This window comes from Gopherus evgoodei, chromosome 8 (genome assembly GCF_007399415.2).
Source record: "Gopherus evgoodei ecotype Sinaloan lineage chromosome 8, rGopEvg1_v1.p, whole genome shotgun sequence".
Taxonomy (NCBI): Eukaryota; Metazoa; Chordata; order Testudines; family Testudinidae; genus Gopherus; species Gopherus evgoodei.
The window spans coordinates 60,129,247-60,154,377 of record NC_044329.1 but is presented as its reverse complement, the minus strand read 5'-3'; the positions used below and the strand labels follow the sequence as shown (position 1 = coordinate 60,154,377).

At 38.5% G+C, this 25,131-nt stretch overlaps 2 protein-coding genes across 4 annotated transcripts in view; one reads left to right on the top strand and one right to left on the bottom strand.

The window, feature by feature from the left end:
- Positions 1-25,131, bottom strand: part of PLA2G4A (phospholipase A2 group IVA) — a 308,898-nt gene that overhangs the window by 190,366 nt on the left and 93,401 nt on the right. The gene's annotated exons all lie outside the window — the stretch shown is intronic.
- Positions 1,265-11,895, top strand: PTGS2 (prostaglandin-endoperoxide synthase 2). Of its 2 annotated transcripts, XM_030572627.1 has the most exons (11): positions 1,265-1,323; positions 1,823-2,003; positions 3,280-3,396; positions 3,544-3,687; positions 4,414-4,557; positions 5,088-5,269; positions 6,082-6,165; positions 6,445-6,691; positions 8,217-8,503; positions 9,247-9,394; positions 9,580-11,895. In XM_030572627.1, exons 2-11 carry the CDS (start codon positions 1,952-1,954, stop codon positions 9,987-9,989), a joined length of 1,815 nt encoding a protein of 604 aa, XP_030428487.1. In that variant the 5' UTR covers positions 1,265-1,323; positions 1,823-1,951; the 3' UTR covers positions 9,990-11,895. The 2 variants fall into 2 exon arrangements, with proteins under 2 accessions (XP_030428487.1, XP_030428486.1); XM_030572626.1 differs by lacking the exon at positions 1,265-1,323 and having other exon boundaries at positions 1,354-2,003.

The following is a 25,131-nucleotide window of genomic DNA, read 5'->3' as shown; positions in this document are numbered from 1 at the left end:
TTTGTTTTTATCCTAACAGATAATGCCTATGCAGAAGTAAAATGAGATGTTGTCTGAATTTTTATCTAATTTTTTTTTCATCTAAAAAAATCATAAAGACCACTGGACCCACTTAAAACATTTAAATGAAATCCTTCTCCTAATATATAAATTAATTGTTTTAAACAATTAATAATAGTGATTAGTATAATAATTTGATTAAAATCTTAATAAAGAATACTTTACAAGGATAAGCAAGACTAACTTGGCTAACAGATTTTTTGGAGGTGTGAGAGGAGGATCTGATAATTGTCATCATCCCTGTTCCTAACTTTAGCTGGGTTGTGCTATTTTTTTTGCTGTTGTTTTGTTTTAAGGTAATAAATCTTTCCTGGAAGGAATTGCCTCTGTCTATCTGTATTGATCAGCACAACAGAACCCAGTCCAGACTGGAGCTTTTGGATACTACATGAATTTAAATGTTTGACAGGAGTGATCATTCTGAAAAAGTCATTTGGGAAAATATCATTTGCAGTCAGAAAAGCAGATTCAATTTATGCCAAGGAACCATTTATTTAAAAATAGGCATGAAATGGACAGACACTTTGGGCCAAACTTTGCTTGCCTTACTCACAGGCTTAAGGACAGTAGGATTTCAACCAATGCCTACAACAAATACAATGAAAGGTCGGCAACAAGAAGACTCTCAAACTTTCACATGAAACCCAATTTTGAAGTGATTAAAGGACAGAGCTGTGATGTGTATAAGCTCAATGATACCAACCCCAGTATCTGACCTGGCTGACTTTTCAGTGGTTGAGGAAAATAAAAGGAATACTCCACCTAAAATATATATCTGGTGAGTTTTTTTCAGCAGTAACCTGAGAGGACAGCGCTCCAGGTAAAGGTGAGAACCTAAAAGGCAAACAATACAATTTTGTTTTCCATCTCTAATTTACAATGATAAGGTAAAGTATACACGTTTTAACTAACACTTTTCTATTTTTATGTCTGATTTTGTAAGCAATGCATGTTAAAGTGAGGTGAAACGTGGGAATAGGCAGGACAAATCAAACTCCTGAAAGGGGTACAGTAGTCTGGAAGCCACTGATGTAGAGCATATTATGGTCTATTTTGAGTTGAGCTCATAGAAGAGAGACTTCCCAAAGCAATTACAAAATGTAAACATAGATTTTATTTTGGCTTCTCTTAAGGTGCGAGGAAGAAGGTGGTTCTTTCTCGGGGGAGGGGGGCGGATATTGAGGCCAAATTTCAATCCGGGACGCTCAAGTTTTGTTTGTAAAGGAGAAATCTGGAAGGAAGCTGAAGCGCAGGGAGAGCCTGGTGAGTACACGAGAGAAAACAAAGCAAGGGTGCTGTCGATTCTCTCGGTTCCTGCCTTGAACCGTGCTAGGGAAGAGCGGACTCTCCATCCCCTAGCAGCGACTTCACGCCAGCAGCCAGCAGCGTGGGGAGCCAGCAGGGAGAGCTGGGCAGCGGCACGGCCGATCCTGGCAGAAGAGTCTGGGCGATGGAGCTTCCAAGGGACAAAGGAGCTCAAACCTGGCGTTCGAGATTTTTGCTGAATCTAGAGATCAGCTGGGAACAGCGTGCGAGAGAGAGAAACACCCCATCCCACGTGTTTGGGGGGCGCCTGGGAAACAGTCTCGGGGGCGGAGAGGTTGGGGATTCCCCCGATCCCATGAGCTGGGGAGGAAGTTGTGGGGGGGGGGGTCACCTTTACACACTCCAGGAAATTCCCTTGTCATTCAGATGATTTATTGGATGTGAGGGTTATTTCCGGATGCACTTTTACGTCACTCACTTTTTGGTCCATAAGTAGGATGCAGTTAATCGTGGACGCAATCTACAACACACCGGGAAAGCAGCGAGAAAGCAGAAGTAGCTGTCTGTACAGAACCTGACAAGACTACGCAGCAGCAAGTTTCCTCCCGTGAAGAACCACTGGGATATGATTGTGCCCTGCACTTTAATCATCGGTCTCCTGGCTTTCAGCCAAGCAGGTTAGTACTCAAACCCTCTCTGTCTCAGAGCCGCGGCTGCGCTGCATTTGTTTGCGGTGCTTTGCAATGTCCTTTCCCCAAAGTTGAGGCTGGCGTGGTGCGTTTTGTGTTCTCTGGGTTCTGAGTCTTGGAGGCAGTTTTGCTAGCACAGCCTTGAGGGGGCTACAGGGAGAGCGAGATTCACAATTAATTTTCTAACGAGTGCCACTGCCTTTGGAATAGCACTGATGGCACCCCACGGTTTTAAGAAATGGAGCCTGAAGTTTAAGAATGTGCTATAGTGACACAGTTGACACAGTGACATAGGAGCCAGTGCAGAACTCATGAGTTGTAATCCAGGAGCTGCCAAGATGGTCAAGGATACAACCCCATGCTCTGGGTTGTCCCTAGTCTCTGGGAATGGATGACAGGGGATGGTTCACTCAATGATTGCCTGTTCTGTTCATTCCCTCAAAAGCACCTGGTATTGGCCACTGTCAGAAGACAGGATACCACAGGGTAGAAGGACCATTGGTCTGACCTAGTGTGCCATTTTTACGTTGGTGGTGGTGGTGGTGGTATTATATTATTAAAAATATCATGTTGACGTCACATCCCAATCTCTCTGATTTACCATGCTTTGGTATAAAAGTTGCTCCTGAGATTCTTAGTAGAGATGGGCACCAGCTGCAAATTTTCAGCCAGCACCCAAATTTCTCCAGTGCTCTGTGGAGTCGAGAGATTGGGAAGTGATTCACAAAACACTATAGCTGGTTTAGGGCTAGGAAACAGGTAAATCTAGGATTTGGAGCTAAAAGAATTATAAATAGCTTGCACAGTACCTAGTTATGCCCATTTATTAATGAACCCAACTTTCAATGAATTGTCAGAACAGAATTAGGCCTAGAGAAATTACGACTTTTCATTTTTCCCATTCTCTCTTGCCACCTTGGAAACTTGTAGTTAAACTACAAGTTTTAAATGGGCTATTGAGAGATAATCTGAACATTCTGGGGGGAGTCATCAATTCTCTAGCAATGTCTCCTACATACAATATCAATTGAAAATGAATCACGCATAAACAACTGTCAATATTTTTTCTTTTTATATTAATAGCTTTTAAGTATATCGGTGCACGGTTTAGTCTGAACTGGACCTACCTACACTTTGATTATTTCTGCCATATTCCTCAGGAAATTGCTTACATAGCTCTTAAAACTTCACTTAGGGAGATGAAAACATCAATGTATTCATTCCAAATACTCTTTTATTAACATTACTCTAATTTTCATTGCAGCTAATCCTTGCTGCTCAAACCCATGCCAGAACAGAGGAGTGTGTATGACGACGGGTTTTGACCGGTATGAATGTGACTGTACAAGGACAGGATTTTATGGGGAAAACTGTACTACACGTAAGTCTGAAAGCTAAGTTTTTATAGCTAACAATAATGATTCTTGAAAGCTGCAACATAGTCCAGTATTTTACTTCCAGATTTGCATATTATTTTGTTCTATAAGTAATTTACAATATTCTTAATCTTTCCCCTCAATGCTCACAGCGGAATTCTTGACCTGGCTGAAACGGACATTGAAACCTACTCCAAACACTGTCCACTACATCCTCACTCACTTCAAAGGTGTCTGGAATATAATAAACAGCATTCCCTTCTTCCGTGATTCCATCATGAGATATGTATTGACATGTAAGTATCCTCCTTCTTCTATTATCCTTCAGTTATAGACATTGGCCACAAGAATTTAAGGAAATATTGTGTTGCTTAGTGATTTTATATACATACATACTTTAGATATATGGGACAGGAGATGTAGAAAGCAGAAGCATGGCATACATTTCACCTCATAATCAAGAGGCAACCATGAGGAGTGGAAGAACGGAAAGCGATTTTTTTTATGAGGTCCCCCATTGATCAAAATTATTCTGTTATAAAGCAAATAATTTATCTCTATAATTGAATGCAGTGATTCAAACATTATATTATACACTAAAGTGTTCCATTGAATACGATTTTAATTCTAGAAAGTACAATGCTGTAAATTTGCTCTTAAATAAGGACAGCTCCAAGCAAAAAGCCTGGATCTCACTATACTTCAAATTGGGAAGAGGTTCAGACTCAGATTGAAACATCATAGCTTGCCTCTTATCACTGTAATAGGGTAAAACAAAACCCTATGTCCCACACCAGCAAATTTTGGCAAAGTTTATATCTGGATGCAAACTTGGTAAGTCTGGCCCCATTTCTACTGTAAAATAACCAAAATACTATCACCTCACTAATTTGAGTAAACCTATTGAAATCAATGGAACTATTTACAAGAGAAAGGTGGAAAGGATATGCCCTTGTAACTAATTAAATTAAATTTACTGTTTTAAGGCCGTTAATTTTTTTTATTTATTTATTTATTTTTAGCAAGGTCACATTTGATTGACAGTCCACCAACATACAACAGCCAGTATGATTACAAAAACTGGGAAGCCTATTCCAACCTTTCCCTCTATACTAGAGCCCTCCCACCAGTGGCACTGGACTGCCCAACACCCATGGGTGTTAAAGGTAAGGAATAAAAGAGATTTCCAATGTTTGATTGTGGAGTGTGGGAGAGTCAATTTATTTTGCCCTCTCATTTAAGGGACTATTTTTTACAGAGCTACACTCTGAAATCTGCAACAGTATATTGTAAAATAGTATATTGGATATACTGTACAAAGAGCTAAAAACTAAGTAACAATTTACAAACTCCAACCGTAGTTATTGAGCTAAATGCTAGAAAGAAAAGAAAGAATTAAGCTGCAGATTCAGTATAGGAGAAATGAAGATTTTTTTAGCAATCAACTTGTGTTTTAAATTAAGTGAGTAAGGTTTGTAAAAGTTATAGCTAAATTGTCAGCAGGTGTAAACCAAGTAGCTCCACTGATTTATATGAGTAATGCCAGTTTACAGCAGCTGAGGATCTAGGTCATAGGTTTCATATTTGATAGATACTTGTTTTAAGGAGAAAGTGACATAGCTGGATTGAATAATAAAATAAGTCTTATTTCCTCCAAATGTAAGGGAAAATAAACTGATATGTTTTTAAATTACAGGTAAGAAGGAGCTCCCAGATTCTGCAGTAGTTGTGGAGAAATTTCTGCTGAGGAAAAAATTTATTCCTGATCCTCAAGGCACAAATATGATGTTCACGTTCTTTGCTCAACATTTCACCCACCAGTTCTTTAAGACAGATCACCACAAAGGGCCAGCCTTCACCAAAGCTCTCGGCCATGGGGTAAGACCATAAAGTTGTGACTCTTACTGAAAAGAGCAGCAAAGTTTATCAGCCTTTGTGGCAAGAACAACATCCTTCAGAGTGCTAGGAGCATACATAAACATGCACATACTACACAGCATTCTTTGTATTACTGAGAGCCTTACACTGCAGTCCTAAGGCTGACAAAACTGTTGTTCAACAAGATGGAGGCTTTTCCAGTCCAGACTAGAAGCCTAAATATTCTATCAAAAATACCAAATGATTTAATTCTCCTTATCTACACAGTCTTAATTTTCCAATGCGGTGTTATTGTTTTCACACAAAGCCATCCATATCTACTGAGACCACAAAAGTTTTTCTGTTGGACTGTTTCCATCATGCAGAAAAAGGCATATACAGTACTTTAAAATAATTGTCATGTGCTACACTTTTAAAAGAGACTTTGCTATTGAAAAGCAATTATTTCATGAGTATCTATTATTTCTGTAAACCAATTCCAGTTTAAAAGTCCACAAGACTCTTACAATATTATATTATATAGTTTCCAAACTGTCCATTCTTTTAGACATGTTTGAAGCAGTCTTTCTGAACTGACTGAGAATTTAAAAACTTATTGTTATGCATTGTTTAATCCAGTTCTAACAAAAAGCTGACTTTATTTTTAAATCTTTATGTAAGGTATTCATGGGGTGCCAATCCTCATAGTATACCTAATATGCAAACATTTAAGCCCCAGTCCAACTCCCATTGACTTAAACAGGAATTGGATCCATCCTAAAATAATCAGAAATGTAGTTTGACTTCATGTTTCAAATACTTTTATTTTATAGGTTGACTTGAACCATGTCTATGGAGAGACTTTGGATAGACAACTTAAGTTGAGGCTACTTAAGGATGGAAAGCTGAAGTATCAGGTGTGTTTCACTTTAAAATTCCTACTGTCTAATAGGAGAACAATGGAATTTTATAGTTAACATTTGTTAGTAGTATGAAGTTTTGTTAAAACACAGTGGGCCAAATTCAGCCATGGTGTTAGCAGGTCCCATCTACGTCAGTAGTAGCTGCACACACAAATACAAGGGCAGAATTTGGTCCACAGGCTGTATTTTTAGAATGGGAAAAATAAAATACTGAAGAATGTCTATGTATCATCAGCGGTTCTTAGTATCTCTCTCCTTTTTTTTTAACTGCAGATGATTGATGGAGAAATATACCCTCCCACAGTGAAGGACACTCAGGCAGAAATGATCTACCCACCTCATGTTCCTGAGCACCTGCAATTTTCTGTAGGCCAAGAGGTGTTTGGTTTGGTCCCAGGTTTAATGATGTATGCCACAATCTGGCTCAGGGAGCACAATCGGGTCTGTGACATCCTTAAGCAGGTGCATCCAGAATGGAATGATGAGCAGCTGTTCCAAACTACCAGGCTCATATTGATAGGTGAGTAAACATGAAAATGAGACTTTCCATGTTAAACTATTTTACACAGATATAGAGCATAGCTTTAGGGGGCTGCATTCTCCAAAGTGATTTTGTGTGCGTCCTTATTTTGAGGGGCCAGCTTAAAATACCTTAAAGGTATTTTCAGAGGCTAGGGAGATCAGAACTTTCTGAAAATAGGTCCCTTTAAGATGTCTCAAGCTAGGTACCCAAAAACAGAGGGACACAATCACTAGTCCACTTATGAAAGTGGAGGCCTTGTTTTTCTGGTATTTTTTTAAACAGCTATTAATTATACAATATGCTAAAAAGTTATCAACATGTTACAATGATCTGGCAGGTTTTTCCTCCCCTAGGCAACTTTAACAGGTTTAATAATAGAACAAATTTTGCTTAGTTTATTAAATCAAATCACAAGGAATTTTTTAAAAAGTTTTCATGATCTATGTTCAGTATTTGACGGTTCATGAAAAAAAACAGTCTATTGTAACCAGTATCTTGAATATCAAACTGTGGAGAATTCCTAAATCAAGTTGCATTCTGTTTCTTTAACTAAGGGAAATAGAACTGTAAGGTGCAGAAAGGTGAGTTTAAGGCCACGTCTACACTAGCATTTATGTCAGGAAAACTCCTGTCACTCAGGAATGTGAAAAAAACACCCTTCTGAGCAACATAAGTTTTGCCAGTATAAGCGCTTGTGTGTACAGTGCTATGTCTCCCACTGACATATATACCGCCACCTGTTGAGCTGGTTTTATTATGTAGACACAAGCGCTCTTACAGCAGCACAGCTGTGATGCTATAAGCTTGTAAGTGTAAACATGGCCTAATTCTCAAACGTCAGGCATGTGCAGCTGGATGACCTTCAGCTGCTGCTAAAGTGTCTTATCTTCAGTGCAATTGCTGCTCTTTGCTACAGGTTAAGAGAAAAGCTTTTATTCAGTTTAGCTAACCCAAAATGATGGTTATTATATATTAGTCTCTATCCAGTGACATTTATTTTCATGTTAATGTTTATGCACACTCCATTTGGGCAAGACAACTAATTGGTTGTTCCCAGATAAACACTGCAACAGTATACTAAAAGGAGATAGTTGTATTTGACAGAAACAGCAACTCAGAATTGCTTTGAGATATCTATATCTTTTTCTTGATAAAATTGGCAATGTTTTCCCTACAGAAAAATCCTATAGAATGTAACAGCAAATTATGTCCTTGCTATAGAATTGTTAAAGGAAATTATAGAAAAGACACACTTTGCTACTAAATTCTAAACGTTTATTACATTTGAGAACTGCTATCATTTTCTTCCCTATTCACTTCTGTAAGAGTTTGTAAGAGTTTACAAAGCATTAAGAAATCTTGAACATCTTCTCAGTCTCCTCCCAAAATATATTTATTTTAGAACAATCCTTGGCCATTTTACCTCACCATCTAATCCTCTCTCACACAGCTGGCTGAACATTCAGAATTGTTCAAGCAAACAAAACTGATACACATTTTCCCTGTTTCATTGATCTAACAGGAGAGACCATCAAGATTGTCGTTGAAGACTATGTGCAGCAGTTGAGTGGCTACTACTTCAAGTTGAAGTTTGATCCCGAGCTGTTGTTTAACCAGCAATTTCAATATCAGAATAGAATTGCAGCCGAATTCAACACTCTGTACCACTGGCACCCACTTCTGCCTGACAGTTTTCAGATCCATGACCAAGAGTACACTTTCCAACAATTTCTCTACAACAACTCTATCATGGTGGAACATGGCCTTTCCCACATGGTGAAATCCTTCTCCAAGCAAATTGCTGGCAGGGTAAATATTCTTACTAAGATATTTAGCTTTTGGACAGAGTCTAGAATTTTTTTTTTGTGCCAATTAACATAAGCCAGAAACTTGGGGAAAAGTTTACTTGGAATTTCTTCTGTGAAAAAGAAAGATACCTGCTTGTTTAAATAATTAAAATCTAATTCTTCCCAGTACTGGAGTTACCAAAGCAAATGCACTTTAAATGTTATTGTCCACAAGCCCAGATTCTTCACTCTTAGTACTTACAGAACTCTCACTGATTTCAATGGGAGTTTTATTTGTAGGAAGGCTTCAAGGTCAGGTCAAAAATGGCCTTTTAATTTAAAAAGGAAAAGGAAAAACTCTTCCAAAGCTTGATATAACCTTGCAAAAAATATCATTTACTTGAAATAGCACTCATTGCATTTATAATAATTTTCAGTTGTAAAGTTAAAATCCTAGCAATTCTGGGCCTAAACAAGTGTATCTACTGTAGCAGGTTGCACTCTCAGAGAAGTGCAGTACAATAGCTGTATATTCTTGTTGGGATGTGCCATGGTTGTGGTACTCCCCAGTGTTAATGGAAATTGTAGGGCTAAAAGCCATTCAAGGGACACTTCCTTACTCAGAAGAACCCCCAATCATATCAATGGAAATGTTGCCTGAGGAAGGCAAGCAGGATTCCACCCAAAGTTTATACACGCGATAAAAGTTGTGAGGAGTTTGCCTAGAGTTCTTATTATTCTTTGTATTTTTTTTTTTTGCAATAGGTTGCTGGAGGTAAGAACGTTCCTTCTGCAGTACAGAAAGTAGCTAAGGCTTCAATTGATCAAAGCAGACAGATGAGATACCAGTCCTTGAATGAGTACCGAAAACGCTTCCTAATGAAACCTTTTAAGTCATTTGAGGAACTTACAGGTAAGAGCTATTCTTTCTAATGGGGCCTTTTCTTACAAATGGTTAATACAGTAGATGGGTCACTGTTTGTTTCCAGGATTATATAAACTAGGGTTGTGGTGGGAAGAAGGATTAAAGACCAAAAGAAGAGTGCCAAAAGGTGGCATTTTCCATTTACTACTCTTATTTATTATTAATTGTTACAGGAGAAAAAGAAATGGCAGCTGAATTAGAAGAGCTTTATGGAGACATTGATGCTATGGAGCTGTACCCTGGCCTTCTAGTAGAAAGGCCTCGTCCTGGTGCCATCTTTGGTGAGACCATGGTGGAACTTGGAGCACCATTCTCTTTGAAAGGGCTGATGGGAAATGCTATCTGTTCTCCGGAGTACTGGAAACCAAGCACCTTTGGTGGAAAAGTGGGCTTTGAAATAATCAATACTGCCTCCCTACAAAAGCTCATCTGCAATAACGTGAAGGGCTGTCCCATCACTGCCTTCCATGTCCTAAACTCTGATGCCACAGAAACAGCCACCATTAACGTCAGCTCCTCAAGCTCCTCAATGGAGGATATCAACCCCACGTTACTAATGAAAGAGAGATCCGCTGAATTGTAGTACATAAATTTATTTATTTATTTAAGTAATTATATAATTATTATATTTATATCTTTATTTAAAAAATGAAATCCAGACTATGTCTTACTAAGACAACGGTTCCACTGATCAAGGCAGACCACTGTTTTTAAAGTTTGCATCACTGGATCCATAATTACAAACTCTGCAACAGAAAGAAGTATTCCAAAGTGAATGGAAAATGGTCCCTTTTTTTTGTTGTTGTTGTTGGTGTTTTGCTATAAAACTTGACAGTAAATGTTTTGTTTTGTCACTTGATAGGCAACATAATGCTACAGGAATAAGTTATTTTGTCAACATATATTTTAATTTGATAAAGAACTCTCAAAAAACCAAAAAGATTGGATTAACGAAAACTGTAATAATTACTAATTACAGTACCATAATAGTAAATTAATGTAAAATAAATTATGCAACTTTAAATGTTTGTATAAAGTCAGCAAATGAAAAGTTAAGTTTCTCACAAACCTACCTCACTATCATGCACATATTTTATATTAACATTTAACCAAGAGCCTTAACTTTTATTTTCTGACTTTGGACATTGAAACCTATGCTCTAATGTTCCATTAATACTATTTTTAAAATTAAAATTTACTTTATAAAAATATTTAACCTGTGTTTAAATCCCAATTAGGTTTTGGAGTTTGCTCAACATAGTAGGGTGGAGGGAAAGATTTGCTGCTATTTAGCTAGAAGTAGTTATTTGCCAGGCTGGGATAACAGGGCATTTATATTTTGATAGCTGTGTGGTATATTGCAAGAAATCAGAGCAAGAAATTACACAAAATGATTTTATAATAGCACTTTAGATTTTTACATGCAAGGATCATTTCATTATTTTTAGGAAGGGGTATAGGATGGCATTTTCTGTTAAAACTGCTGGGGGGATTTAAGTAGAAAGAATGCAATTATACAGGCTGGAAGTGGTTAGAAAACAATGGCCAGGGAGCTTTACTGACCACTTGTAGACAAGGCTTCCATTTTATATCACATGTGAAAGATACAGTCTTCCCAGCACTGTATATACTGCATCCTTAATATAGGATAGGAAAATGTTAGCATGAACATGGCCCTGTTACAATTTGACTGTGACTTTCCCTAAATTTCTAGTTACTACTTTTGACACTTTTATTATTTTAATTAGGCTGCTTATTTTAAGAGATGTTAATTTGTAACTTTCAATACTGATAACTGAAAGAGGAACACAGTCTATTGTACACCAAAGTGTCTGAGGTTGGAAGGCTTTTTACAGATGTGTTTGGGGATACTTTTATTTATTTATTTTTTCTATGCAATGCACAAAGTGGAGAAAGCACAATGCACATTGAAAAATGTTGAGGTTTCTTATATTCGGAACTGTAAATGTTCATAAATGGAAGACTATTCAGGAGGTCATCTGAAATGTGAAATGGATCAGAACATGTAATTCAGATTCATTCACCTCCTCCTCAAGAATACATTTATCCAAAAACTTTCAACATTAATCCACTCTAGGGGGAAAAAATATATTTGTTTTAAAACTGCACCATCTTATTGCCCACTCTGTCACAACTGAGTTAGTTTTCAGACTTAGGGCCCAGTCCTTCTGTTCCTTTGTATGAAATTCAAAATGAGAGTTCTACATACAGCCAGTTTGAATGTAGATTATACACTACATGGGAAAGAAAGCAGGTCTTCCTCTATTTTGTACAATGCAAGCACAATGTCAGCACTCTATTAAGTAATAATATATAATCCCATCGGATAGGGTTGGGATGATTACCATACATGGCTATGACAGCATGAGATTATTTATATGAAATGTTTTATAATAAATATGTTTGATTTTTTCACCTTTATTTTTTTACAAAAAGGACATGTTTAAAATACAACTGTTAAAATAAAAAATGTGCAGACATTATCTGTGAGTACTGGTATTTGATACTTGATTGCAACAGAACATTTTAGTTGATTCACAATAGTATCACAAGAAAACCATATAATTTTATTTCTCCCCTTCTACCCAAGAGTTCATCTTAGAAAATGCATTAAGTTTTAACGATGCAAGATTGGGTAAATCAAGATCTAGAATTTGTACCTTTTGGCAAGTCTTAATGCAAGGATGTGTTTTAAAATTAGCAAAATTTGTGTCAGAAAAGTGTTCCTGATTTTTTTATTTTGGGGACGGGGGGGACGACAAAAATTTAAATGAAAACTTCCCAGCCAATACATGGCGGGAGAGGAGACTACGAGGAGGGGAAGGCAGCAAAACATACTGGACTCCAGCTTTCTTTAAGAGAAGATTTGGGGGGGCGTAGTAGAAAGAAGGGTCTGGGCATGAGCAAAAGGGAAAGCGAGTCAGGATGGGGGGCAATTTTATCAGATATAATTAGCCATGAATATAATGAACAAAGAATAGTTCTTTAAACAAGAGGTCATCACAGCTGATCTCCCAACCATAGGCTCATCCTTGGAACAAGCAATAATCAGGAGACCATACTATCCTCCATGTCAGGCAACAAGACACCAGAGGCGGTATTCCATCTTGGCTGGTTCATCCTCTCCCTCTGGAGCTAGTTGCTGAAATGTGGCTGCCAGGAAGTGAGACACAGACTCTGCAATAGTGTTATTTACTTCCATTTGAAAACTCACATTTTGCTGAATGTGATTCAGAACACAAACCCACATGGTACCCGTAACTCTGAGGACACAACATCCAATGCACATTACAGACAATTTCAACAGTCCATAGTACTAACTTCCTGTTCACATCTCATTCTGCAATCAAACGTGGAGAAGAACTGCAGAACATGAAATGCCTGAAGAAGTCACCCAATGTTCATTTTGTCCACCAAAGGAAAGATTCCAGATATGCCTCACCCTCATCTAGATTCCTGGGAGACTGTTATTCCATTTTCTTGGGACCAATGTCTCAAGGACATCAAAGCCCATTTACCTTGCTCTCTCCTATTCCAAGGACATGCTAACAGCTTCACAAGTAAGAGCTGCCCATGGGCATTCCCTCTGTCAACCTAGCAAGTTCCATCAACTATGAAACAATCCTTTTTGTGAGGATGAGAGAGGGGGTATCAAGGAGTGGGTAAAATGTGGACTTCATATTGCACTTGGCCAGCCAATCTTGTTGAAGCAGCAAGGTCACCCATCAATATCAGACCACAACATCTCTAAAGTAGATTGGCCCCACCACCTGTCACAACCATTCCCTGAATGGAAGGCTCTGCCATCACTGCTTTCCTGTGCAATATAGTAGGACCCTGCTGCCAGGATAGCTATCAGAACCATGTGAGCTGTATCCTTTACAGATCCATAGGGGCAGTAAATACACCATGTGATTGTAGTGCATTCTCCCATAAAGCACTGCAAAGGGCTCCCGTCAGGGTGAGATGGAGATGCAGCACACTCTTGGCCTTAAGAGTGCTAGGCTTGCCATGCACTGCCTTTTCTGGGTAACTCTAAAGGAGAATGGCATGGATTTCAAGTGCCCTTCCTTTTGGTCTGGGTGTGAGGGGACAGCAGGGGAAGGACAGAGATTGCCTACTGCCTCTGTCAATATAGCCACAGAAGAGGCATCTAGAACAGTCATCCAGCTTCTAGAATGTGGCTGGAGAGGAGGGAGGAGCACCTAGACCCAACCTTACTGCATTTGCCTTTGATGCCAAGCAGAGAGAGAGAGGAAGGAAAAAGCAACCAAGAACACTGCACTGCTCACGGGGTATAGAAGAGAGACCTATGCTTTTGCTGAAAGGCTTTTAACCCCAGCCAGATGACTTCTTGTGGGTGGAGGAGGGGTGATAGCAGGGTAAGGTCATGTGCAGAAGATGATTCTGGCTGCTTTCTATTGCTTCAAAGGGCAGTTACAGAGAAGAAGAGGGTCCCTATCTCCCTAATTAGGGTAGGGATGTGCAGGGTGGATTCTCTGAATGAGGCATATCTACGGTAGCTCAATAGCAGAAGGGATCCACCTTGCCTTTGAGCACAGGCAAGTCTGGGATGACACAAAGGGCAAGAATGTTCCCCGGTGTGACCTGCACTGTGGAATATTTGCAGTCAGCAAGGTAACTGTTTCACCTTAGGTGTGGTGGGATGGGGCATAAACCCTGATTTTACAACATAATACTTAAGTAGGTGCAGATCTTTGTAAGAGTTTATTCTGCAATTGTGCCACTTCCTTTCTGACTGGTAAATATTCTTAGCTCTTTCTATGTTTTTCCCTTTTTCTTCTTCCTGAGGAAGTAAGAGCAGTAAGCGGCAGCCAGATATTTTAGGGATGTAACTAGCTGCTTCTCTTTTCCAAATTTTAAGGGCCAGATACTAGAAAAGGATATTGCTAACTATGTCTCTTAGACGGTGAACCCTCACAAGGCATTGTTTCAGTAGTGCATGATCAATATAAAGAAAGTTGCCCTGGGAAGGGGCTTAACTTTCCTCATAGGTCCAGAGATTTAGTTGGAACCATCCCAAGATTTTGATGCAGGAGCCTGCTGTTCAAGTAGTTAAGTTACATCTTTTTTTTCTTCCTTGATATTACGTTTATGTTATACAAATGGAAATGGTTAGTGGACACCAGCTACTTCCTATGCTTAAAAAGATGGACTCTGCAAGATTGGATTGATATGTAGAGTGACCTTACCTCCAGTTTTGGCCGGGACAGTCCCTTTTTAAAGCCCTGTTGCGGCCATCCTGACTCCTTTGGCAAAGTGGGCCTTTGACCTGTTTACTCTTGCCAACTCGATCAGTTGCAAAGAGCAAACAGGATAAATGTCCATCTTTTTCACAAAAGTGAGGTACAGAGGAATGTTCAGGCAGGTGAGCGGCAATGCCAGCCCTGCGCAAGGGAGGAGGCAGAGCTTGGGCGGGGAGCAGGCGGGGCTTGACTGAGCAGCAACGCCAGCCCCAGCCTCATGCGGGGGGCAGGCAGAGCTCAGGTGAGCGGGGACACCAGCTCTGTGAAAGGAGGGGGCTTGGGCGAGTGGCTCAGGCCAGCCCCACATAGGGAAGGGAGATCAGGTGAGCTGCTTTGGCCAGCCTCACGCAGGGAGGGGGGGCTCGGGCGAGCCCCACAGCATGTCCCGTTTTCCCTTTGGGAAATATGGTCATCCTATTGCTATGGACAGTTAAAGACATGTCACAATCAAAAAGGACTCCCAGGTTCCTCATCTGCAATTCAAGTGTGAGAAATTAGCTGGATCTCAAGAAAAAGAGGGGAGGAGAAAATATAAAAAAAAATCAATAAAAGACAAAAAGATTTGAGATTTTCAAATCAGTCTAAGGAATTTAGACACACACAGGGTGGAAGATGTGTCTAAATTTGCTTGATTGATGTGAAAATCTCAACTTTGTTTATAACCATGTTCATTCAACATGGGTAAGTTCTGGTGCATGCAACACATGCTATCTGCCCAGCTTAGAGGAACAGTAGGAATATCAAAAGGTAAACAAAGAAATGAAAAAGCTGAATACCATCAACACAGAAATTATAATAAAACCTAAAAGACCTTATCAATGTACAAAAAAGCAAAATAAAAAACCCAGGACTGAGCCATGATGATCTCACCTGCTAATAAGTTATATGAACATATCAGATCAATTTATTCCAGCACAGAAAGAGATTGACTAGACAGAAAACAAATCAATGAATCCAAAAGACTGGGGAAAGATGGTGGAGAGTAGGAAGGCAACCAACTTTGAGACTTTTGCTGTGTGAGTTTTCTCAAACCTGCAGCCAACATGGAGCTTCCTGGACACATTAATACTCTTTAATATAGGTTAACTGTTTTAAAAATAATATATGTTGTCTATTTCAAAATCATATATGCTAGCGAATAGAACAGAAGAGAAGATAGTTGGATAGAATGGGAAAGGAGATGACAGCATTTTATAGGAACGTGACAGGGCTTCTAGTGAAGTGAAATTAATTTTTTTCTATTTCTTTAAAACTAAATTGATTAGATCTCCAATTATCCAACCTCTTCCCCTAACTAAGCCTCCTTTCTGTAGCACATTAATGGTCTGCGTTCTGTAGACTCCCTTTCATACACACACGTGGCATCAGCCAGGTAGTTTAGATAATCGTGATACTACTGTACATCTGAATCCCCAATCACCATACTTGAACTTTGTGAATTTTACAATAAATTGTGAATTAGCATATACTGTATACAGTCATGTTTCATATGAGCTGTCTGGCAGCCTAATTATGAAATGACAAATTTCAGGCTTATATTTCCATTGTGCTCTGTCGTGACTAAAACACAGCCATCAAACACCATTTAGCAGGAAATGATATTTAAACAAGGGGGCTAGACAATCTTCCATATAATCAAACTATTTCTCTCCATAGCCAAGAGAATTTCAAACAATGGATAATATAACCTTCCACAAACATTTTCTGTCTAAACATCAGCAGAGATACTTATGCGTATTGCTTCTTTTAGAACACTGGTTCAATGGTCCACTTCTTTTGGTTATATTGCTTCTTAGCATCCTTTCATGGTACCAGGTACCTACTGCTTCTTTGAAAGTGGTACTTCTTTTCCTGCTATGAACAGAAGTATTTTAAACATAAACAACCAAACCGCTCTTCTCCTTCAAAAGTCCTGGGTCAGAACCTCAGCTGGTGTAAACTGACATAGCTCCATGGAAGTCAATGGAACTACCCTATTCCATGAGAGCTGACTGCCTAGTTCATATTAAGGGCAGTGCTACATAGAAGTGAAGCTTGCTTTATTTATCCAAAGCTTTCCTGAGACTAAAATTTGAGAAGTCAAATATACTCTGTTAATGTTTCAGTCCTCTTCTACTGTGTGTCTTTATGTCAGTTAAAGTATATCAGATTAAATTTAGCTCTCTGTTACACAACTGAAACTCTACTGACCTCATAGAATCACACTGCTGTAACAGTGTATCATAATTAGGGATGGTCAAATTTTGCTGTCAACCAATTTTTTTTTTTAGAGAGAATGAGAATATTGGGATTTTGACTACATTAATTTTTTTTGCAGAAAGCATCTGCTTTCCTTGAAATTTTTCATTTCCCCCCCCCACAAAACCAAAATCCCAAAACATGTCAGTTTTGTTTTTTTGCCAAAATGTTTGGGGGTTTTGTTGGTTGGTTTGTTTTGCTTCCATGGGAAAGGTTGGATAAAATTAAAAAATTTCCACCAAAAATTTCAAAGACATAAAAAAAATTGGTTTTGATATTTTCCAATTAACTAGCCTTACTGTAACATTCTTTTGCAGTTATTCAGTACCTGTTCCTGGTGACACAATGGTAGAATACAGGCAGTAGCATAACCAGGAGCATCCTAGAAGTGGGTGCCTAACAGCTTTATTGTACATAGTAGCAAGTTATTAGCTCATATTTCCTTGCAAGCATAAATGGGACCATAGGCTGGGGGAGGGGAGGGACAAGGGAAGGATCAGTACAAAAAATGTATTGAAACTGGAAAGGAAAAAGTCCTTCTGTTAGCACTTTGGCTAACATTCATTCATTTTCCTGTTCTGTTGTTTAAATATATTTTTTCCATTGGTAACGAGGCGTATCTCGTTATTTTACTCTTATATTGTTGCAAATATAGGTGTGTGCTGACTCCTTGTTCAGACCTGCCCTGCTGACAATTTTAACACCCATTCATTTTTTGCATTTTTATAGTATTTGTGGCTGCCTTTTCTCTGAGCATGCACCCTATTGCTCTACCTGGAGGAGCATACTTTCATAGCAGTTACCTAGGACAAACTTGGGACAACAAATCTAAAAAATAGAGGAAAGATACACCACGCTAACCACTGTAGGAAGCAACACCAGGAGGGATTGGATTTTCATTATATATCAGTTTATGTCTCAGTCATCTTATTTCCCAATGTAGTGTGAAGATCCACCCAAGGAAAACATTTTCAGAAGTACTCACCTAGAAGCTGTTCTGCAAGCCTTCCCTTTATGCCTCAGGGTAAAACTATGAAGCCTAATTGCTGATAAGAATACATCTAAAAGGTATGCTGGTGGGAGCCCCTGACTTCAAATGGCGGGTGATTGAAGTTTTGAGATGGAATACACTTGATGTAAAAATAAATAAATAAACAAACAAACACTATAGGATTGCAAAGGCATCAAATTATCTATGTGGCCTAAGGGCTACAGAATTTTCAGTGAATAGTAATGTAACATCAGAAATGGTCAAAAGTGCTGGCATTAATTCCAAAATAGGCTTCTTTTCTTCAAAATCCCCGTGATGAGAATTTACACAATCAGTAAGCTTCCAGTTCTAGCATGTAATCATAACTGCGCTTCTGTTACCTGGACAACATCCATGAATTCTGTTTAACAAACAAAATGAGAGTTGCTATGTGCCTATCAAAGGAAATAATTAGACAAAATTATGTAGAGCTTGTTCAGCTCTGAAATGCTAGCTCTTCCATAAGACGGTGTAACTTTAGACAATCTGACCAGATTTTACTTACAACTATTAACCAAAGTATTAATTCACTTGGAAACATACGTTTGTCCACTGTAAATCATGACTGAGATGTTCAAAGCAGTCTAGAGGATTTAAATGCGTATCTAACACTAGGAAACTAATGGAAGCATATATAAATCCCCTAGACTGGGTTGAGATTTTCAAAGCAATGTGTAGATATTTAAAATAATCTCCTGTCCCTATCTGCTATGAATTTTCACATCCAAATGTACATTCTGCTTCAATTTAATTGCAATTTCCTGACTACCCTGATTATAGAAGAACCAGAATATTCACTTGTATTGATTGCATCCTCCAAACACTTACAAGCATAATATCACTTTTCTTTTTTTCTTTTTCTTGTTTTTTTTTTAACAGAGCCTAGAGGATTCTATCTGTTTTAAGGAAAGTAGTTTGTTTTGCTCCCCTCAAAGTTCATGGCAAACTAATTCACTTGCACCAGGCAAACTTTTAAACAAAATAAGTATCATTTGAGTCCAACAGTCTAAAATTCCCTGAAATTCTCAATTATCCCACAACAGCCTCTGTAACATCTTTCACAATACTGGCTAAGGCAATGGGACAATCCATGTGCTTAAAGTTATGCACATGCTTAAATGCTTTACTGGATCAGGGCTGAAGGTAAAACCAAGTAAGATCAGCAGGCTTTGGTGCAGGGGATTCCTCAGGACTGGAGTAGGTGGAAGGAATCTGTAGTTCCCATAGAAATCAAAGGGAATTCTAAGTCACTCAATATCTTTGAAAATAAGGCCACTTATTTCAGGGCTTAAATATAGATTTAGAAGTACTTACTCAACTTTAAGCACCCATGTTTGAAAATTTGGGCTATACATTTTTCTTCCCTAGAGGAAAAATACTACAAATCATATAATATATCCTAGGACGACAATATAACTGGGTTAAAAAAAATTAAGTTCATGGAGAATAGGTCCATCAATGGATGTTAGCCAACATGGGCAGGGAAGCAACCCCATGCTTTGGGTGTCTGTAAGTATCTGACTACCAAAAGGAGGGACTGGATGATAGGGGATGGATTGCTCCATAATTGCTGTTTTTGTTCATTTTCTTAGGAGCATCTGGCACCAGCCATTGTCGAAAGACAGGATATGAGGCTAGATGGTCCATTGGTCTCACTCATTCTGGCTAGTCTTTTGTTCTTACGGCCCCTAGCCTGAATTTATGTCTTCATTACCAAGACTGGTGGTATAATAGTTCTCTTTTAATGTATAGTGTATCCTGAAAGCACAGATTTTGGTTTTAATATGCTTTCGAAGAAGTAGAACAATCTGAGTTTGCTTTCAGAAAACTTGAAACTTCAAAACAACAGAAATTAAACCATTTGTGGCAACTATGAATTAACAACACCTACATGTTACACACCATGACCTCTTTTCTTTTCTTTTTTAACACCCACAATATCCTCTGTTAGCGTTTGATTTTATTTCCTTACCTTACCACTAAGTTGCTTATAAGAAACTGTAGAATCAAGGAAAGGAAAAAACATATTATGTCATTTAGTCCATCATCTTCTCAGTGCAGGATTGTTCTCTCATGTATTCATCGTGCTTATCACCTCAAATGGACAGAATTGACGGAAGTTCTGGGACTTCCACCTTTTCTATTAGAAGAGACTTCTGCAGCCTAACAGATCTCACCATTAGGCCTGTGACCTACTGTTCACCCTAAATTTCTCTTTTTTTTATCTTATGCTCCTAATTATGTATCTTTGTGGAAACTCTAACCTAACTCTCCCCCCCTACTCAGCATTTACATCTTTCTACTAGTTGTTGAGGGTTCTGAGGTCATTTAGACAAGCCAGACAAGTTTAGGTTCTTCACTATCAGTTCCCACGGATGCCAATAGCCCACTATCAATGCCCAGGGTTGTAATCTCAAAGCTAATTTTAACTTGATTGCTCAAAACCGCTGAATGCTTGGGCGGGAGGGGAAGATACTTTGTTTACTTTCTAAATTCCTTCCTAACAACAGCTTCAATGCTTCCTTCATTTAATAAACTCATTCCACATCCCTCCCCTTCTGAACTCCTCCAGGAGAACAACATTCTCAGCGTATTCATTGTTTGTACCTTGTTTGCTGATTAAACTTGTACACATTTCCAAAATGCAGTGGTTGTAACATGTGAGATGTGGATTTTGGCACTACAGTCTAAAAAATGTGATTATTCTAAAACTTATTAAAGTGTGTTTCAAATGATATCATTCCCCTCCTGCAGGCATGAAGCAGCAGTGCCCTACCCTTCAATCCATTAGCAATGTTTAGAAGGGCAGGACAATGACCTCCCTCATTGCTGCTGTAAAACAGACTAACACTCTCTCAAGAGAAGATATTGTTACTGGAGGCAAAGGGAGAAAAGACTTTGCTTCTAGTGAATTCCTTGGGAATATACTGTAGGCTGACACTGTCATGCTAACCTATCCAATGCAGAAATGGTTATCCAAAAACCTTCAGGAGACAAATAGACAGAAAACAAAAGCTGTTTAATTATACTAAAAAAAAAATGTAAGCAGAAGAATGCTAAACAGCTGTGGGGACATGCCATAACAATTACAATATCTCCAGAAACAAAACAACCTTTTAACCTCACCTAAGCAAGAACACTGAGAAGCCCAGAGGGAGTAGGGTTTGTAATCAGTGTCCTCAGACAAAGTATATTAAGCCATGTTGCTCTCTGGCCTTTGTACAAGATTAGGACATATCATGCCATCAATGTGGATGAGAAGATAGGTTTTCTTTCATGTCCTTACAGCTCATAAACTCTGCCCAAAATTCCCAGTAGAAGAGCCAGTTATGGTAGTGAGTTTTGTTGCAATTAGCCACTGGCTGCGAATAACTTTCACACAAGAACAGCTGTTTTCCACCAAAGATCATAAATAGGCTTATGTGTGTACCTGACCTTAATGGCCTATTGCATGAAGCATTTGGTTTAGTAACTTGCATCCGAAGAAGTGGACTGTAGCCCATGAAAGCTTATGCTCAAATAAATTTGTTAGTCTCTAAGGTGGCACAAGTACTCCTGTTCTTTTTTCAGTAAAACTGTGAATGACCAGAGAGACCCCAAGTATTTATCTTATCATAAACTTTATACACATTTTATTTTAATCTGTATTTCTCCTCCACCTATTTGTCTCCCTCTCTCTCCACTCCTTCACTGTGCCTGGAGGGGATAAGGCGTGCATCTGACACAGTAGATTCTCCATGAGCTGCTCATGGACCAGACACTGTCTTCCCTGCCTGACCTCACTTTTAATGATGTAGCCAGTTTCTGCTGGCTAAGAGAGTGAATGATAGAATTGGACTTTGAAGTAATTGTCCTGCATGTCAGGAACCTGTATTTGTGATGAGTCACTTGGACGTAAAAAGTCTATTTTTAAATACTCTACCAGAGTGCCTTATTGTAGCTTTAATTTATATTCTTGATTAATCTTTTCCATTTTGCATAAAGCACACTGGCCTTATTATGGGTAAAATTCACCCAAAAGCAGAGGGTCCTTGTGAAATTTGAAGATATTCTTTCCCATATCTGCAAAGCTAATAGAAGAAATGGCGATAAGGTGGCATTTTCAAAGTGCCTAAGTACTTAAGAGCACAAGTCAACACATCTTGTGTTCCTAAGTGTTAGGCACTTTTGAAAAGATCACCCCACATATCGTATTTGTCATTAAGGTCAACAGATTGGACTCTGCACCCACAGCTGGTGCCATTGTTACAATGTCACTTTTCAGATTAGAACAGCACCTTAAATAAGATATGTAAAAATAGGGCAGCCAATGAAGACATATGGAGACACAGGAGAACTGGTGTCTTATGGAAAAGCATTAAACAAAACAAAAGCAATCATGCTACTCAGTTCTCAGAAAAAAACCTTATGAATAAACTGATAACATCCCCCAGCTTCCTTTTTCTAGGAAGGAAGACAATTTCCTCTTAAGAATTACCAACTGAACATACTTGCTTGTAGATATTTATGTAGATGTATGTAGACATTTTCCTAAGTTTAATTTAACCCTGCTATAATATTATTGTGGCATAGTAAGAACTTTTACCAGTGTTTCCTTGGAAAATGCTTGTTCATACAATAAGGTCTGCAGTTCTATTGTATCCATGTTAAGTCTTTGAAATTGCTACTATTTTTTTTAAACTGCAGTTGCTCAACTGAAAACACCACCATTTGTAAAGTTCCATGTCCCTTCCTAGAACTCAGAGCATATACCATACAGCGCATTCCAGGCTCAAAGTGCAGTGGAGCAGAATGGAAAATGGGAGAAAGCCATTTCCTTACATGAGTTGTTAAGGGACATAAAAATCAACAGGCTTCATTAAGCACCAATCACCATTTAGCCTTATTGGGGTCTCAACAGTAGAAGAATGTTTCAAATTATTTTCTACCATTGCATATCAAAAGGGTTGGATGCTTAATCAAAGCTTATTTGAACTCCTGACTCTGCACACGTGGACTGAAATACTCACAAGAAAATGCTCATGTAAGATTTCTGGCACTTCTGCTTACCGTCACAAACCAGAAACACCACAAAAATAGCCTCTCTGAGTTTTGATGCTTCAGCTTCACCCTGGGAATGGAATCCAGAATTCAGAAAAAGGATATGCGTATTTCTCCAACAGTTGAAGAAATAGGCCAAGTTTTGAGAGAAAGATATAGAATGTATTTATCTCTCACCCCAATCTCATTGGCCCATCCCTAACCACCTACATAAGAACATATGAATGGCCATAGTGGATCAGACCAATGGTCCATCTAACCAGTATTCTGACTTTCAGTAGGGTCCACTGTCAGATGCTTACTAGGGAATGAACAGATCAGGGCAATTATCAAGTGATGCCTCCTCTGTCATCCAGTGCCAGCTTCTGGCAATCAGAAGTTTAGGGACACCCAGAGCATGGGGTTCCATCCCTGACCATCTTGGCTAATTGCCATTGATGAACCTATAATCCACAAATTTATCTAATTTCTTTTTCAACCCAGTTATACTTTTGGCCTTCACAACATCCCTTGGCCACAGAAGTTCCACAGGTTGACCATCCATTGTGTGAAGAAGTACTTTCCCATGTTAATAGACAGCAGGTTTAAAACTAATTTCATTGTGTGACCCTTGACTCATATGTTATGTGAAGGGGTAAATAACACTTCCCTATTCACTTACTCCACACAATTCATGATTTTATAGACCTCTATCATATCCCCTCTTAGTTGCAATTTTTCCAAGATGAACAGTGCCAGTCTTTAATCTCTCCTCATACGGAAGCTGTTTCAAACCCCTAATCATCTCTGTTGCCCTTCTCTATACCTTTTTCTAATTCTTTTTTTTTTTTAGATGGAGTGACCAGAACTGCACACAGTACTTAAGGTGTGGGTTTACCATGGATTTCTATAGTGGCATTATGATATATTCTATCTTATTAATTATCCTTTTTCTAATAGTTCCTAACATATTTAGCTTTTTTGGCTGCTTGCTACATATTGAGCAGATGTTTCAGAGATCTATCCATGATGATTACAAGATCACTTCAAATAGGGTGACCAGACAGCAAGTGTGAAAATCAGGACAGGGGGGTGGGGTGTAATAGGACCCTATATAAGAAAAAGTCCCTATAAAATCAGGACATCTGGTCACGCTAGCTTCAAAAGACAGGGGGTTTGGAGAGGGCTTCCTCACAGCAAGAGAGGAGTGAAAAGGAACAGGCTGGCAGAGTTCTTTTTGACAATTTTAATGCTGCTAAATGACTAAAATGCTAAAGTCAGTTTGATAAAAACAGCTAATTTAGACACCATCATTTTGTATGTATAGTTAGGATTAAGTTTTCCAATGTGCATAATGTTGGAATTACAAAGTTTATTGGGAAGAGATCTGGGAAATAAAGGAGAGGGCTGCATTTTTTGCATAAGAAATCAGTAATTAATACAATTGCTCACTTGTTTATTTATAGTTCAGGCTACAACGGTAGCATATTCCCTTAGATCATTACTATAATTCAGTAGCATGAATGAGATAGGTGGAATGTGAGATTATAAATAAGATATTTGCATTTCAAATTAGATTGTCATAACAGTATCCACCTGAATAATTCTTAGAGAGAGCAATCTATCATCAGGAGTTTAAGCTAGTCTAGATTTGTTAGATAAGGCACAAAGCCAGTTTTAACATGCAAATAGAAGAGTCTATAGTTGCTATGGATTGTTCCTTCTAGCCACTGGTCAGACTCTTGTTGCTATGTTTTCTAATGTTTAAATACAAATAATTTAATTGTTAAATACAAGTTCTCCATGCTTTAATAAGAACACATCAGTCCTCCCAGAGCTCTTACTCCAAATTCTCTGTAAATATGACCCTGAGAACTCAGATACTAACATGATGAGTGTTATTGAAATGCATATACAATTGAAAAGTAAATTGTAAAAAAACATGTATTTATAACACTTTCCTTTCTAGAAAATCCCGCCCAGGATCTACTAATTGGCTAGGTGCATGCTACCTTTTCCTTTCAGATGTGGTCCTTGCCACTGTTATCCATGCCTTTGTCACCACCAGATCAGACTGTTTTCATGCACTCTGCATGGGGCTACATCTTAAAACAAAAACTGAAACTAGTACAGAATCAGTGGCCTTTGTT

What these genes read in the sequence shown, in the direction of transcription:
- PTGS2 (XM_030572627.1), top strand. Translation starts at nt 1,952, where the DNA reads ATGATTGTGCCCTGCACTTTAATCATCGGTCTCCTGGCTTTCAGCCAA. An exon ending in TGGGGAAAACTGTACTACAC is followed by an intron (nt 3,397 to 3,543) that starts GTAAGTCTGAAA and finishes CAATGCTCACAG; the next exon opens with CGGAATTCTTGACCTGGCTG. An exon ending in CCAAAGCTCTCGGCCATGGG is followed by an intron (nt 5,270 to 6,081) that starts GTAAGACCATAA and finishes TTTATTTTATAG; the next exon opens with GTTGACTTGAACCATGTCTA.